This window comes from Pleurodeles waltl, chromosome 1_1 (assembly GCF_031143425.1).
Source record: "Pleurodeles waltl isolate 20211129_DDA chromosome 1_1, aPleWal1.hap1.20221129, whole genome shotgun sequence".
Lineage (NCBI taxonomy): Eukaryota > Metazoa > Chordata > Amphibia > Caudata > Salamandridae > Pleurodeles > Pleurodeles waltl.
This window is the reverse complement of record NC_090436.1, coordinates 44499264-44517871: the sequence shown is the minus strand read 5'-3', so window position 1 is coordinate 44517871 and position 18608 is coordinate 44499264. Positions and strand designations below refer to the sequence as shown.

At 39.4% G+C, this 18608-nt stretch overlaps 1 protein-coding gene across 1 annotated transcript in view; it reads left to right on the top strand.

Moving 5' to 3' along the window:
- The first annotated feature begins 441 nt into the window (after positions 1–441).
- The window catches only part of LOC138260285 (uncharacterized), a 102707-nt gene continuing 84540 nt past the window's right edge, over positions 442–18608 (top strand). Inside the window, exon 1 of the mRNA XM_069208650.1 lies at positions 442–530. Within this exon, the coding sequence (XP_069064751.1) occupies positions 518–530 (13 nt within the window). The 5' untranslated portion in view covers positions 442–517. The remainder of the gene's footprint in view (positions 531–18608) is intronic.

The window sequence follows — 18608 nt, the reverse complement described above, 5'->3', positions numbered from 1 at the left end:
ATAGACAGACAGACAGACAGACAGACAGACAGACAGACAGACAGACAGACAGACAGACAGATAGATAGATAGATAGATAGATAGATAGATAGATAGATAGATAGATAGATAGATAGATAGGTAGATAGATAGATAGATAGATAGATAGATAGATAGATAGATAGATAGATAATTTAAAAGCTGTGTTAAAAACTAATTTATTTCTAGAAGTTCAAGTATTCTGTAGTTTGGTTCTCACCCACTACCCCAACAAATACATTTGAAGCCTAAGCAACCTTGTGACTGCTGAAATGACAGACTTTGTGTGAGAAGCTTGGGTGTTCTGTGCCCATTGCAGCATGTGCATCACATGGTTCTCAGAAGCAGTTTGTATTTACTTAAGTAAACCCAGCAAACCGTAGTAATTAAAATGTAACTCTATAAATCCATGCCAAGCACACTTCTAGCTACCCACACTCCCAAACTGACTGCAGGAACTTTGCTTGGAAGACAACCGGGGAAGAGCGAGTCATTTGCAATGTCGACCTCCGGTAAAGTATAGTGGTCCTTTACACTATCAGTCATTTTGGAGCCAGGTGTCGTCTTTACAAAAGCGGGTGGAGTGAATGTTATTATGTGTGGTACTTCCATCAAGCCATGAAAGGATGTAATTACATATTGCACCGGCTAAATAACTAAACAGGGTGCATTTTAGGCAGCAAAGAAGGCCAATTCCTTCAGTAACTTTACTTCAATATACCTTAATATTAGGATAATAAAAATAAAGACTTTATCAGGGACTAACATCTTGTTGCTGAGAGGACACGCCCAAAGCTCATAACATTACAGGTACAAAAGCGTATGCTGCAAATTAATGCAATTTAACTGTTTACAACAAAACCGAGTTATAAATAGGTACCTGTGAGTCAAAGAGATGATTTTCACTGAGGGATTATGAGTGACATCAAATAGACACCCCCAAATCATCTGATCATCTTCCCCTATGTATAACTGCGCAGCTGAGGCTAAAGGCCAAAGTGTGAGCCATTTCTAACGTGGCCTCTTTCTTTTCCCTGCCTGTCCTAGATGTGAAAATACCGTATCTGTCCTCAATAACCAAGCCCCGCCACCACCACTGCCTGTCCCACACCTCGGCCCGGCTTTCTGCTTCCACTCCAAGTAGACCCGGTGAGCGGCCTGTTGAGTTTTATCACATCTGGTTATGGCATAGCAGTAAGTGACCAGGTGTAGACTCTGGTGCAAAGGATGAAGACTTTCAAGGCATGCATAACATATCCCCTCATCAGAACACCGCTGTTATTCCTGCTTAATTTGCTGTCCTTCTGCGCATTACCATTGTAAGCAGCTGACCTTCCCGTCTTTAAAATGCACCTGAACCTTAATCTATTTCATTTCACAGAGAACATACATGTATAAAATGTAAACATTTTTATTAGGCCCCAACAAAATGGGTGTACAACGGTACTGGCCGTTATCCCCCCCCCCACACACACACACCCAATTTAAAGCAATTACTGTCCCCTGTAGGATCCATATGCTGAATTTCCTATACAAGCAAAAAAAAATGAAAATGCTGATGTAAATTTTAATGTAATTCTCCCTCCTCTTTGAGGTACCAGCCTGTTAGTTGTCCACTATTTTTTGCTTCATCCATCGGGCTTTTAGAATGATGCAATGTGTTTCCCGACTGTCCTTCTTTGCTTCTGCTAATACTAGCTCCTTGTTTTTTTGTGTTGGGTCTCCAAAATATTTTCATTTGATGGAGTCGGGTCCGGTGGCTCAGTGAACTAATGCATTCATTGCAGGAATCTGTGAGACAGGTGTAAGAGCCCCTTGTGCCACATTAGTGTAATTTTTTATGCTAATGTGGCCCAACAAGGCCAGTATCGCAGCGCCAAATTTACAAAGTGGCGCAATGCAGGCTGTTTCACTCAACTCAATGTGCACTTTGTTTTAGCTTTCTCTTTTTAACTATACCGTATAAAGGAAGTGTGAACCTGAATTTTATTAAGCACAGAGGCACTTTCATTTTCTCTAATTTTAACTTGTATTTGTGATTAAAAAAAAATATTGGTATGGTGTTAATTAACTAAAATACTACATGTTAAAATTGAGTTTAAAAAAATATCCCTGCACTCATTTCCATGTTTAAAAAGTATCTATTCGAGGTTTGTGAATACCTACAAGCTTTTGGTTGTTCACTGCCCTTTTGTAGGCTACAACCATCTTAGACTAATTTGGTATATATTGGGAGCAATAGTGATTGCTATTCAGTAGGAAGAAAACCAAAGTTTGATGTACCAGCTATGCACGGTGTTTCTGCATTCCTTTGAATGCAGTGGATAACAGTTGTGGCTAGTGATCAACCTTAACTCTAATCTGTTATTAACTGAGAAAGTTTGAGCTGAGATTTGTATATTATTGTGTAAACGTTAGTATGGTTGAGTGGCTAAGATCTTGGTGTAGGACTAGAAAAATAGTAAATGGATGTGTGGGTGCACAATGATAAGTATTTTGACATTTAGGGCCCAATTCACAAAGGTAAGCTTAGTCCAAAGTCTAAGTTTAGACCAAAAGTCTAAGCTTAGAGCTAAAGTCTAGCTTTACTTGTAGTAAAGTTAGACTTTTGGTATATATTTACACTTTTGGTCTAAACCTAGACAACAAGCCTAACTTTACTCATAGTAATGGTATGCTTTTGGTCTAAATGTAGAGTTTTGGTCTAAGTTTGCCTTTGTGAATCAGGCCCACTGTGTGGTGCTTGGATGTTACTGTGGCTATGTAAGTACACAGGGTGAAAATGTGACTTTTAGAAACCTTGAAATGAGATGTGTTTGAAGGTTATTGATTATGTTTCTAAGGGCCATATGTACCAACACATTTTCCCATAGGCACAGAATGACAATGAAGAGCATTTGTGAATGTTGGCTGAATAGATGTGTGATAGTTGGGTTGCTGGTGTGCGATGATGGGCGTCAGGATGTATAATGATTGATGTCTCCATCTAAGATAGCAAGTGTTTGAATGCTTGTGGGTGTGGTAATATGAATGTTGGTGTGTGGTTGACAGATGGAAGTGTGTGTCTATATACTAGTGGTTGTGTGAACAGAAAATGTATGAGTGGCAGTTTTGATTGATGTAGACATTTATTGGTGCATATATGAACATACATTTCTGAATATTGGTGTATAAACATGATTATGCATATATCTGTAAGTGGAGAGCTGTTAAGACACAACCCTGCCACAAGCCATTTTCCACAGAAATGTTTCTGAAAGTGCTCCCAACCTTTTAAATCTATCAGGACGCAATCTCTAGCATGTAGTTCTTGCAGCATAAACAAGCCCTGAGAGATTTTCCAACTACTTAATTTTTCCCAGAAGATACTGGGATCACCCAGGTCAAAAGAGGCTCAGACGTTGACAGGACAGCAGCATAATTTACCAACTGATGACATCATTTTCCTCAGCCCTGCCTAAATGACCATACAACGATCAGTTGTGGAGTCTTTGTGCCTAAAACGTCCTTGTTCGTTTGGGATAATGCCAGACCCAAATGCACAGGCTTTTAGAAATTTTAATTAACTAGGAACATAGATCTTAGCTGATGATTGGAGGGATATCTCTGGGATCCTACTTATGTATGGGTTTCATACATGCACCCCTCCATGAGTCTGGTATTTTCCCAGATAACAAGACTCACTGTAAAAAAAAAAAGAAACAAGCTGAGAACATCGGTCCACCAGGGTGGATCTGCTTTGAACAGAATAGTTGTAAGACTCTGGTCTCCCTGCGCCGGATGATCTCATGTTTATGCTTATTTCAGGAATTAGATCAGTTTCTTGAAGAGCTGTTACCAGAACGCTCTTCTGATGTTTAGCAATGACTTGTTTGATTGAAGTGCTAGCTGAACTTTTAAATAATACAGTGATATCATAGACCCATTGGGCTTCAGAAACGTTTGCTTCCAAATGTCATGATGATAATATTTGCTATTAATTTGGAGGCCAAAATTATTTTAAGTTATTGTATGTGATTGGTTCTTGCATTTTACTCCAATTATACTCAAAGTAAACTCTCAGTGTCTCAACATCAAATAATAAGCATTTTTCAAAATTATAAACTCATGCTTGACAGTTTAATCTCCATAATGATTTATTATGCATCGAACAATCACTTGAAGGAAATGTCTATATGGGGACTAGGAGCAAGCATACAATTAAAGGTCACCTTCAAAAGTGTCAGGACTTTTGATCATACCACCAATGCCATTATCACAAATCTCTCACAAGTTCTTATCAATAGGGATCGTAAATAGTTCTTGAAGGCTCTCTTCTGTGATTATAAATTAAACTCAACTCCAGAAGAGGTTCTGTTATGTTCCTAAAGCTTTTTTTCAATATTATCTTTATTGCAAGATGGTCACTTACACTCAAGACAGTCACAGTAAAATCACAACCTACCCCAATCTGCTCTAACTAAATACATGTATATTTTTGAGGGGTTTTATTAATACAGAGCATAAAAGTCATTACTCCCGGGGAGTAAATCGGCCATAGAAATTAATCCGAATGTGCTGCATCAAAGTAGATGTACTAGAATTGGAAACAGTTTTCAATTATCAGACCTGAAATCCCCTGCCGGAATTCACAGTGAAGAAAGGCAACTTAGACAGGTCATTGTTCTGTTTTTGCAGTGCGAGAATGAACATAATACAAAATAGTTAAATGATACACATTAAACAAATTAATGAATTGGTTCAATTTAGGTCACCGGATAGAGAATGAAATAAGTGAGCCAACTACAGGAGGTCTCTAATAAATTCACCTCTAGACCCTTCTGCACTGCTGCAACCACATCTCCTGCAAGTGAACAACTGAATTCTCGTCTTAAACCGGTCTACAAGAGGATGATTTAGACAAAGCTTTAAAGCCATGAGAATTCCAAGCAAGGAGCTTTTTACTGTAAGATGACCACTCAAGCAAGAGTGATTATCCTTCCAGTGCTGTCTCTGACAATTTACAAATCCAGATCACAATCAAACAGATCACTTTGAAATGAGGTTATTATATTTGGGATTTGATAGCTCCCTGCATTCTTGAATCTGCTGCAACTAGATTTGATTGAAATGGATATTCGTTTACACCCACCCCTTCACCCTGAGACCAATAATGCAAGGACTGAGTTCAATGTGCTTAGTATGAGAAAATTGGGTCTGGTTTACTGCGGACCCGAAGTCTCCCATGTTTCACGGGGAAAGAATTGTATTCTGGTAAACATAACACTCCATCTCCCAGTGGAGGTAATCAGGAAGAACAATTTTTTTCGTGCTTAGAGCATTACATTCAAGCATCTGTACTAATTATGACACACTGTATGATTAAAACATATATTGCGATAGTCAATGAATTACCATGTGCTATGATCAAAGAACATATTAACAAAATTATTATGATAAGGTTTACTGTAAGGATGAGCATGATGAATATTTCTATAATGGTTCACAGCACCCGTAGCATTATGCACAAATCATTTGTGTGACCGGAAATGTCCTGCTAAATCGGGCCATCTTCTGACCGCAAAAATGCTTTTACATATGTACAAATCACAAACTGTGATACGGAAACACATTAGTGAATCGCAATTTGTGTTTGCGGTTGGCTGTTTACAAAGGGCATCTTAAGGGTGTACCTTCCAAATTCAGAATCACAGTGGTAGGTATGAAGGTTTTGCGACCGAATTATGGTCACAAACATTCATTTTTTACCAACACCTCAAAGGAGGTGGTAACCATTTGCAAGTGGAAGGCGTCCCTAATGTTGAGGCAAATATTTTTTAAGAGCAGGCAGTGGCCTCAAAAGGAACCTAAAAGTTTTATTCTCTTTTTTTTAAACTGGACTGCATTGGAAAAAACATTTGTTTTATTAAACAACAATCACAGATATGTGATTGACTTCAGCAGGTCACCATCCCTGTTATGGCTGTGATTCCGAATAGATCACAAATTGCAACCTCATTGATATTCATGAGGTAGGTCTATTTATGATCCCTTTAGGGATCACTATTTTGAAAATAATTATTATTTTATACATTAGGAATTGCGATATCCTAATTGTGATTCATTAAGAATTGCAATTAGGACATTGCATCCCCTTTATTCTGGACATATGGCTCCTGATTCCCTAATTACTTCTTCCACTGACACCACTCTCTATTAACTACTCTGAGAGCATAGTAATAGTCTAACATTGCCTACAGGTGAAATGCTATAGTTGTAGCTCTCCGTGCCATTCTCACAGAGGGCCCTTGTTTTGTCAGACCTTCAGCCGGCAAGGCAAGCTATAGGTAGCCTTCAGTGATCAGAGTTTAGCTGAACTCCATTCTAGCTCCAGGGGAAAAAGCTGGGTCCAGAAAGGACAGCAACCTGTGATCTGGAATCTGACATCTGTCAGATTTAGGGTGGTCTTCCCCTAAACAGTTTTCCTGCTTGCTTTCAATTTTGCTGAATTTGTTTTTCTTTTGGCATTAGGACTACTAACCAGTGCTAAAGTGCTTGTGCTCTCTCACTAAAACATGATTTGGCATATTTACTTCACTTTACTTTACTTATAAGTCCCCAGTGCACCCAGTGCCTGTAAATTGAATGCTTCTAGTTGGCCTGCAGCACTGAATATGCCACCCACTTAAGAAGCCTTTTAAACATGTCCCAGGTCTGCCACAGTAGAGCCTGTGTGTGTAGTTTAAACTGCCCCGTCAACCTGGCAAAATAACCCTTTTTGCAAAACCCAAACTTTTTCTTTTAAAACATACACCACCCCTAAGTTAGGCCTTAACTCAGCTCCAAGGGCAGGTTGCAGTTTATTTAAAATGTCGGACAAGTATGTTTAAGTTTTACATGTCAAGGTAGTGGAAAACTCTTAAATTCATCTTTACTACTGCAAAGCCTCTCTCTCTCACATGTTAACATTGAAGTTACCTTATTATTACATTTTATAAGTGCATGTCACATTCTGGAAGAGATAATGTTTTCTAGTTTGCTATCTCTGGAATCACAATTCAGAATCAAATCTATTTAAAAGGTATATCTACTCATACAAATAATGTTGGCATGGGCACTTACAAGATATCTTTCTGCCTTTAGTCAGTCCACAATGTCTTGCTTTTTTTAGCACTAGTAGTAAATATGCTGCACTCCACCACTCTACCTCATCACTGTGCTCGTTACAACATGAAGAAGAGCAGAGTGGACTGATAAAATGCAGCAAAAGAGATCTTTAGTAAGTGGCCATCACTACTTCTCCTTATGAGCTCAGGCATCATTAATATAGGGTAGATGACTTATGTGGCACTGTGCAGTAATTAGTAAACATTATTATCCTATAATTCTATAATTCTCAATTCTTACTTTCTAACTCCTATTATCAATACTGGAACCCTAAACTACTTCAGCATAATTAGAAAATACATAGGACCTGATTTTGAGTCTGGAGGTCATGAGACTCACTTTGGCGGGCGGACCACCACAGTCGAAATGCTGCCACCTCCAGGCTGTCGCCACTGGGCTTTTCAAATCCGCAAGCAGCGCTGCCCTGGGGATTATGAGTCCCCATCCACCAGCCTTCCCATGGTGATTTATACTGCCATGGGAAGGCTGGCGGAATGGGGGACTCAGGGGCCCCCATGCACAGCCCTGTCGCTCAGTCAACTGCCCGAACTATGGGCAGTGGAATACACGATGGGTGCTGCTGCAACCGCCAAACCACCACGTTGCTGCCGGCTCCATTAATTTAAATGTTTCCACCCACTGGCAATGCGTTGAACAGATAATAAGGCTTCTCACCGCACTGGCAGTGAGTTGGCAGCATGAGTTCGGCGAGCGGTGCAATGAGGCCCATAGCGTGTCCATTTCGTTCTGACTTGGGACTCCTTCTTCTTTCATCACCTTAATGACCTAAAGCCACATTACAATTTTACAGTCTATAGAAAAGTTCAGCTTGAATGGTTTTTCAAGTTAATTTTCTATCAAAATGACTTGGTAAATACTTCTCTGCAATAAAAGAAGGAACAATTCTTCATAGAGAGATGCTAGATCATTGTAGCAAGATTCTAGCTGCAGCTAAAAAGTATCACAATTGCCTAATGAATATGCCACTGAACACAAGTGATGTTATCCCCATAGATCTAAGGAGGTCACCGCAGGTCTAATCTTTTTGGGAGTTCACGGCATATAGGAAAATCTAGCATATTTACTCAGCACAGTCATGTAGTGCTTTGTCCACACATACAGCATTTCTTTCCAGATAGCACTGATGTTATTCATCTACCATCCACCTTTCCTTCTTTGATGTAGACTTACTGAGCGTGGCTTACAAGTATCAAAGGCTAGCAGAGTTAGAGCGGTGAGCTATGTTCTCAGCATTGCTTCCTGACAATTGCAGCGTATTAGCAAAAGACAAACTTGCATTAGCAATATGTATTCAAGCTTCTTGGTTCTGCACCAAAGCATAGGAAAAGTCACAGAAGACATCGGCAGGAGAAGAGCGAAACCCAAAATTCACTGACACAAACTTCTAGATTCTGAGTGATAACCACTATTTGGAGCGCAGATGCTGCACAGTGGAGAAATGTCTTTCACAAAGGGTCGTTTGGTGACTTTTGCCAACAGTCAGACTCTGCAGCTATCTATGCCTGATCAGCCTTCACAGGATGATTTAGCTGTTCATGGCAGGCTAACTTAAGGGCTATCCAAGAGCCATACCATTTGAATAATCACAGTTCCTCATGGTTCCATGTCTTGAACGTTAGATGTCTACGTCAGGGTGGCCACATTGGCTGGCCAAAGACCAGGTCCTGCAGCCAATCACAGATGCAGGGATGTCCAGGACAAATAGCTGCTGCCTATTATGCATGTCAGAACACAGTTTGTTTTTTTTGCAGTGGTTTATATTGAGAGTAATGCATTCTGCAATGAAAATATGTTTAAAAATCAATAATCTAGAAAACAAAATTCTATGTATACATTTTTTGAGATTGAATAAACGATTGAAGTCTTACATACAGAAGCAGAGGTGAGGTGTAGCAGTTTGAAGCTTACTGAAAAAGCATGCAAGATTACACTGTGTAGCATGGAGCATTCATTGTTCCTAAAATCAAATTGATAACTATTGCCTGGTGTGAATTAGTGAATTTATTCAACTATTAAATTATTGTAAACTGAAAATTATTTGTAATGTTGTAAGTATATAATTTCAAAAATAGATTTCCTGCCTTGAAACATCATTGGCATTGATTGGACAACTTGTCTTGAGCCCTCTGAAAGGCCCATCCTATGACCAATTCCTGCTGCACATAGTTGAAGGCTGCATGCAATTGAGATAGATGCTTGAGCCCGGTTGCCCCCAAGTCTTGAGCAAAGACCCTGAAAGTTGGTTACACTACCATAACTCATGCCCCTGCTGTACTGTACATTGCAACTGTCCTCACACATGACATCCCTCATGGCATCAGCGATGAGTTTAGGGTGTAAATAAGCTTTGTAATCAGGACCTCAAAGATTATGATGTAAGCATCTATACTTCCTTAAAGGCACTGCCAGCTATACATTGATAAAAAGTTGCCTAGAAGTAGACTGGGCAGGGGGATTGGATATAAAAGAGAAATAGGATATCCCTACTCTTCTTGGTTGCACTGCTGGGCTCAATTTGTATTGCAAAGCATTGTAAAGAGATAATGATTAAGGATTTCATCATTATAACTCTAGCTCAACATTCCAATATTGCTAATTTCTTTATGTCTTTTAACATTCGCTATATTTCTGACACTATGGTCTGATGAAACTTTGTGGCCTCTCATAGCTGAAACATGATTAGAATCTATATAATATATGCAAAGCACATTCTAAATATGCATTTTCACTTAAGAGAAATATATTCAACATTTCTAGATATACCCTGTGGTCTGAATGATTGTCAATGTGTCAATATCATAAGCTGCAACATACTAAATGCACATTAGTGTGACAGAGTTCACCCAATATCAAGCAGGCAATGTAAATCCCATGATAACATACATGTCTCAAAGGAAAGTTTATCAATGTTTGTACAAGATCAGGATGTTAGAATTTCCAATCATTTTGTAAACAGCATCAATCATGAAACTATGACATTTTAGAAGAGTGCACAGTACAAACACACTAAACACTTTTGGAGTTCTCTGGCATTAAATTGTACTGGCAAAATACTAAGGGCCTCATTCTGACCCTGGCGGTCTATGACCGCCAGGGTGGAGGCCGGGGGTAGCACCGCCAACAGGCTGGCGGTGCTACATGGGCAATTCTGACCGCGGCGGTAAAGCTGCGGTCAAAAAAGGGCAACCGGCGGTTTCCCGCCGGTTTACCCCTGCCCAAGGGAATCCTCCATGGCGGCGCTGCAAGCAGCGCTACCATGGGGATTCCGACCCCCTTCCCGCCAGCCTGGTTCTGGCGGTTTTCACCGGGAACGGGTGTCGTGGGGCCCCTGGGAGCCCCTGCAGTGCCCATGCCACTGGCATGGGCACTGCAGGGGCCCCCTAACAGGGACCCACATAGATTTTCAGTGTCTGCATGGCAGACACTGAAAATCGCGACGGGTGCAACTGCACCCGTCGCACCCCTTCCACTCTGCCGGCTCCATTCGGAGCCGGCATCCTCATGAAAGGGGGTTTCCCGCTGGGCGGGCGGGCGGCCTTCTTTTGACCGCGCAGCGGTATTCTGGAGGTTCCAGCCAGGCCGGCGGCTTCCGCCGCCGGCTGGGGTCGGAATGACCCCCTAAGTCTGAATGTACTTTACAGATATTTAATGCCATATCAATGTTGGGTACTTGAAATTAGGACTTTTGTGCAACATAAGTACTATGTACAGTCCTCCTAATGACATTATATATAAATATTTGAAGCACACTTTATACAGAAAATGATTTTAGAATGAATATAAAATAGGAGATTGTGTCTCTCTGTATATGCACAAGCACTTTACAGTGAATTAGGACTACAAACACCACCAATTATGAAGCTAAGATATTTTAGAATATCGCTTAGTATGAACCTATTACACATTTTTTATACAGGCACTGATGCACCTTATAAAGCAGTAGCACTTTAAAAGTTAGAGAATATTGTTTCTCTTTATATATGCACTAGCACTTTCTTTGTTGCTTGAAATATTATGGCCCGATTACGGGGCTGGTGGCTCGCGGTCCGGTCAGGACCTCTGCTGTTGTGGTGGTCCAACTGCCAGACTGTGACCTGATGGGCTGATGGTGGTGGGTGCCGGAATCAGCCAGGGTGGTGCTGCTGAGTACAATCTGGTTCTCCCCCAGCCTTTTCACAGCAATTTCACCGCCATGAAAAGGCTGGCAGAGAACAGGTGCAGGGGGCCAGAGTGGGGCCTCTCCACTGCCCATGCACTACCCAGCACCTGCACTACCTAGCACCTTCACAATGCTCACTGTCTTCTGTGCAGACATTGAGCATTACGAGGCTGCTGGTGCATCCTGTAGCGGCATCATTGCCAGCAGCTCGATTACGAGCTGGCGACAATGCTGCCACCACTTTCCGTCTGGGCTGGCTGGAGGAAACCTGGGTTTCTGCCTGTCAGCCTAGCGGGAAAGTCGTAATGGGTCCAGCGGGGAGGTAGGCAGTGTGGCGGCAACCTCCCTGTCGAAGTTCGACAGACGGGTCATACAGTCCGCCGAACGCCTAATCAGGCTCTTAGTCATTAACATCTAGAACCTTCTGAAATGAAATCATGCAGCATGTAAACATGTACAATTGACTTTATGAAGCATCAGCGTTTTAGAACACAAAATACATAACATTTCCACATATAGGCTTAATGTTTTGGGAATTAGTCATTTTTTACTTTATCCAGCATTATGCATTACCTTCTCAGAAACATGCAATGGTAAATTCAGATGTGCAGTATATAAATGAGCCTGCATATACAAATATCTTGTCACTTAGAGAAAGAGGAAAAGAAGGTAGGGTATTTTTCCTGTCTGCCTATTACCAAGATCATGCTGAAACTTTATTACGCTTAACATTAATAAGCGTTAATAAGATGAACGACAAACAGACTGAAATGCACTTTATAATAATGTGTTTAATGATTTAATGAATAGGCCAATGTCATTAACGCTGAAGGAATCAAGTAGTGCAATAGAAGCGTGTGTGTGTGTGTGTGTGTGTGCGAGTATGTCTATGTATGTGTGTGTGTGTGGGTCTGTGTGTAGGTATGTGTACATAGCCACTATTTTAAACATTTTAGAAACAACATTAGGGAAAGTGTTGGTCTTCAGGGCTAAATGTACTATGCCCACTTCAATTTATGCAACAGTAGGGAAGGCACTGGATTTTGGAGGCAAAGTCTGAGGGGTTACTATTTACAAGCCAATCAAATCAAAAATAGGGAAAGTATTGGACTACGAAGAGGTTAGATTTACTATACACAATCCAGTTTAAGCAATAGTAAGGAAAGTGTTGGCCTTAGGAGGGGTTGCATTTATTATTCACACTACAGACTAAGAACTAGCAGAAAAAGCATTGGGCTTCAGAGGGGTTGAATTTATTATTTCCACTCCAGTTTTAGTAACAATTGGGTAAGTGTTGAACTTCAAAGAGGAGTTAGATTTACCATTCTCACTCCAGTCTAATCACAAATAGGGACATAGCTCCACTTCAGAGGGGTAATATTTACTATTCCCCCTTCAGGCTAAACAAGAATAGTACAACTTTAGGGGGTTGAATTTACTAATCCCACTTCAAAGCATGCAATGGTGGAGAAAATGTTAGACTTCTGAAGGATTATATATAGCATGCCAACTCATAATTACTTACTAAAAACATTAATACATTTAAAATCATATTATTATAACAATGCATAATATATCAACTTAAAAAATGACAAAAACAAATAGATAAAATAATAGGCAAAATTAGCTTCTCTCTATCCAGTTTACAAAAATACACAAGCAACCCAAAAAAAAACTTACATGAAAATATTATTTAAATGAAACAAATACCATGAAACAATTAGAAATAAAAGAATAGAGATTACAAATATTATTAAAACACTATTAGCAATAAACTAGTACATAATGCAAATAAAACAAATAATTTATGGAATAATTGAACAATTACAAATATACATAATTATAATAAATTACATTTATTAAGCTTAACAGTTAATAAGAAAATTTACAATTTCAGTAAATCGCCACCCTAATTGCTTACAGAGCCAGCGAACCACTACTGAAATATAAAATAGTAACAAAAGTATAAAAATAAAAATATACATTACAACAAATTACACAGAAGTAAATGCAATAACAATTAAACACTTGAAAAAGTTTTATTCTTTCAAATACATAATGTAAAATTGAAAGGGTTATAAACATTACAAATAAAGGGGGTTATTCTAACTTTGGAGGAGTGTTAATCCGTCCCAAAAGTGACGGTAAAGTGACGGATATACCACCAGCCGTATTACGAGTTCCATAGGATATAATGGACTCGTAATACGGCTGGTGGTAAATCCGTCACTTTTCCGTCACTTTTGGGACGGATTAACACCTCCTCCAAAGTTAGAATAACCCCCAAAGTGTCTATAATTTAATTAACTTCAAACCCTATCCCCTACAAATTGAACATAACACTGTTAAAAATAAATTATGAACAAAGTTGTATAAATTAAAATATACTTTCAAATTAACTAATTCAACTTAAACAAATAAAATATCAATTAAATAATGTACATGTTTACATATTTAATGAGCAACAACAAAAATATCAATAATATTTAATTACATATACTGTAATTGATTTCCCACCCCAGTACCACAGAAGCCCAACAACCAGCTACTACATTAAACGTTAAAATTAAATTTAAAAAAATGCAAGCTGCATTTTAAAAACAATACTATCAATCATACTAACAATACTGACACCTAAAATTAATAAGCTAATATATAAAAAAATAAAAAATGATATTTATTAAACCATATTGAAGTAAATTATATTAAGTACAATGCCATTCTTAAAAACAATATCATATCCCAAGCAATACCATATTCTTACCTTAGATATTCTGTTTCATTATATTTTTAGTGCCATTATTTACGGCACAATGTTCATGGGACATAATATTTTTTCTTCAATATCTGTGCAGTTCACTAATAATTCAGCCGAATGTTTGCATGAACTCACCAGACTAATCATTTTACTTAACTATCATAAACTATTGCTAACGACACAAAGAAACTGAAGTAAAGACATTAAATGAGTTCCATGAGAGCACAAGAGTGATCCCAATTAACAACAATAACCTAAAAGCACTGGATTAATCTCTACCCTTAGGTTTTCAGAGCTGCCTCATGTAAAGTACTTCAGCGCCTCCTCTGGTAATAAGCCTTAAATAGATGCAATACAATACAGCACAATTTAAAGCATGTGCCTCACCTAACTATGCAAGAAGTTGTCTACCTTCAAATATGAATCACGCAACTTCCATTATTCTGAACTTCTTAAATTATTGCATGGCATCAAAATTAAATACTTTACTTAAGAGTACAACAAACCATTGATCATGGCAGCACACAGTAGGTCAATGTCTAAGTTTTTCCTTTGCAAAAAACAGTTAAAATGAATAAAAACTTGAAATACAGCATGAAGGAGCAGACAGTAGATCAGGGTCAGAGACCTCTTAAATCACCAAAGAAGTTTCTTTAAGCTGCCCTTGTTAGCATTCTCACTATCAAATGCTCACAGGAACTACGTAAGCACTGAGAATGGTGTGGAGGAAACAGGTGTGGCGGGAGTCATGCATCGGGCAGGCAGTAGCAAATTGGCAACAGCAGTGAGGGATGATGTTGTTTGACTTTAATGTTCATGGGATTGTCCCTCTATGTCTCAGCAAACTAGGTGACGGTTTGCAGTCACAGGCTTCTCAAGGAGGCAATGTGAGGGTGCTTCAAGCTCAGAACTGAACAATCATTGAACCACACAATAATTGACTGTCCAAACCAGTGTCTGTCTGTTGTGAAAAGAAAATACTTTATTATGCTTAAAATGAATATTACACACTAGAAAATACAGGTACTTATCCACTGGCAAAGGGGCACTACATATTGGATGTAAGACCACCTTTTCACTCCCCACTTACCCATATCTTAAGTTAAGACCAAGGGCCATATTTATATGGCCATAGCACCACAGAAGCATCACTTTTTGTGACGCTCCTGTGGCGCTAAGCACAGCACCGCATTTACAAGGTGGCTTTAAGCCACTTTTTGTGGCTTAAAGTCACCCTGTAAATACGGCCCCTTCCCACGAAGCACTGTGCGTGGAAGGGGCATGCACTGGGTAGTGCTGTTGGCATGCCACAGCAACACCCATTGCATTTTGACGCTGCCTCAGATTTATGAAATTACGTAGACCTGAGGCAGCGCCAAAATCTAGTGCCACCCCCAGGGGTGGTGTTAGCAGGGCGCAATGAGGAGGAATACTTTTATTCCTCCTCGTTTTTTGCTATTTCTAAGCATGCTGCATTCTGCATGCATAGAAAAAGCAAAATGCCAGAAATTATTGTTTATGTGCGGGAAGGTGTCCCTTCCTGCACATAAACAATCATTTGAAAATGATGTTTTGGCACTTCTGTGTGTGCTGCATTTTGCAGCACACACAGAAGTGCCAAAGTGCCATAAGTGATTGTTTATGTGCAGGAAGGGACACCTTCCCACACATAAACAAGCACACCCCTCAACACAGACATCCTTTCACAATGGTAGCATTATTCGTCCAAATGAGTGATGGGAAAGAAAGTAAAATATGTCCAACATTCTGCATGAATGGCCAACAATGACAAAGCATGCTTTAGCAAATCCACGATTGTCAGATTGAAGCCAGACAGTACAACAGCTGCCTCCAGTTTCTTTTAAAGGCAGAAACACTTCTATCACTTGTCGCATAGGCTCTCATTATTCTAATGAGACTACTGAATTTTGAGCAGAAAGATCGTCCATGGTATGGGAGACTGAGTATGACCCGCAGTGCCTCATCTCTACCAAAAGATAGGGATGAATGGGCAGCTGAGCGCATGACATATTAGGCTTCTCAGGGAAGTCGTGGTCACTCAGATTGCATCCAGTTCTCTCATTCACACTTCGGTCTCATATATAAATGACAATAAGAAACAGTATAAGTTTTAATAACTGGTTTAATAAAACTACTGCATTTTAGATAGCAAAGCGTGAGCTGCAATAACCAGGACAACACAACATGACAATATTAAAATGGTGACGAGGAGAGTGAAGCATAAGAATAACGCTATCATATTGTCACTAGGAGTTATGGACTATTTCCTATCTAAGTCATAATCTGAGCACAGCATATTAAGCATAATTCTTCCTTTCAGGTTCCCCCGGGAGGACATCGACCCTCATACCTGAGCAAAGGCCTGTATTCATGTAAGCATCTGCAGCAAAGCATTCAGCAATCAGCAGACAGCCGTGGTTCAAGAATGTCTTGTTTGAGAACACAGTGCTGGGCTAAGCAAAAACAGCTAGATAGATGAAAATAAAACAATACTGTAAAACCGGTTATTGTAAAAATAACAATGCAAAGCTGAATAAAAGATATCTAGGTCAAAGTGCACATCGGCCTAGTGTGTTAAACTAACGTGCATGGAGCTATAACTAAAATGGCTACACAACACACTGTTTACAGCTATCTGGCACTGATCTATTTTACCCCCTGGCAATTCCATTTAGTCTTACTGATAATCTACCCAGCTACAAATTGTGCCCACTCACTGTTGGTGGTATCCAGCCCTGCCACTAGGCATAAATGTTAATGTTTAGGGCTCATGGCTGCTCATGTGAGAAGTAATTGACCCTGTTCTACTCTGCAGTCAGCAATGACTGGTCCCCTTTAGTGTAGTCCTTAAAACCTTCCTAAGGTCATCTGTGCTGCCAGTACAAATAGCTAAGAAAAAACACACACATTTGAATTTACTTTACTGGAAAACACTGAGGTTTCAAACACACGTGTGACACATTATCATAGAACATATGCAAGAATGTAAGGACTGGGTGTGGAAAAAGGATGGAAAAGTCAAAGTCTAGGGTGCATTTTGAAATCTAGGCATGCTCTGCATTGTTCTTCTTCTACTAAGCTCCCCCTGTGCCATGCCAGGGTAGCATTGTTCAAAGGCAGTGAGAGAAAGAGACCTGTTAGTATGACATAGCCAGGAATAGAACATACCAAAATAAACACAGACACAATGCAGCCAGACAACTAGTGTGCAACTTAATTTAAGTTAATGATTTAGATGTTTTTCACTTGAAACGTCTAATTCCAATTATGTTCCCCGCCATTTGCTAGGCCCCGTCCTTTTTCTCCTTACGACTCATTTCCTCTTTCTTTTCCCAATCTGTCTATGAAGGTTCCTGCAGGTGCGATAGAAGTTCCTAAGAATTTCCTTTGTAACTAAAGTGATGGGCATTGTGAAGACAATGGCCCCATTATTTTGAAGCCTGCACAAGTTTTTTCTGTTTCTGTTAAATCAACAGTTCCTTGCATTCCTGCAATTTTAGTTTTGTTCTATAAAGTCTTCTTTGCAAAACCTTGCTGAATTTATCTGTATAAATCATCTCAGCACCTGTAAACAAATGATAATAATAATAATAATAACAATAATATTACATGTTAAGACAAGAAGTGGAGATGGGGTGGCAGACAGGTACTCAGAAACAATTAAAAACATTGTATCACAATTACAGAGCAGAATTTATTATATATGCAGACACCATCCTCTCACAACAGAGCCAAGACACATCAAATTAACCCCACGGTAGTGATGTTTGTGCATAGCAATTTAACTGTCAAAATCATCATGGCAGTTTTCTGGAAGAGTAAGATAATAGCTTTGGGATGTAAAAAAGGGTAACTGGTATTTTTAGATTCATGCACGTAAAAAAAAACAATAAAATATGTGTCAGAATCTTTCCATTTCAAACTTAAAAAATACATGACAAAATAATTTTAAAAGTAGCTTAGTGATGTCCAAATTATATATACATAAATACATTCTAAAGCATTAGATGCAGCATTGCCATATTTACAAACTATTTAAAATCTATATAGTAGTTCACTAAAAGTTCAGCTACGTGTGACTCTCAATAAAATGGCTAGCATGTTTACCTGTGAATTGGGGCACCCTACCTTTCACACATGAATAGGCGTGTTTTTGCCTTGACAAGGATCACTGCATCAGGACATGTTTGAGACCACCAAATGAGGCAAATATTGAGTTATAATGCCACCCTAGTACTAATCCATCACTGGCTGCACCCTCATGGTAGTCTCTAAGCAGATGGAGAGCTTACAGATGGTGCAAGACAGGTTCATTCAGCCACAATAGCCTTTCACACTGAGGACAGTCTTTCATAGGTCTGCTAGTAAAGGTGGTAGAATTGGGATTATCATAACACAAACACACACTGGTCTTTTTTTCAGTTCGAGGTCTGGCTTTAAAGCTTTCTCCAAGGAGGTTTGTTCAGCTCTTTTGTATTTCATTTT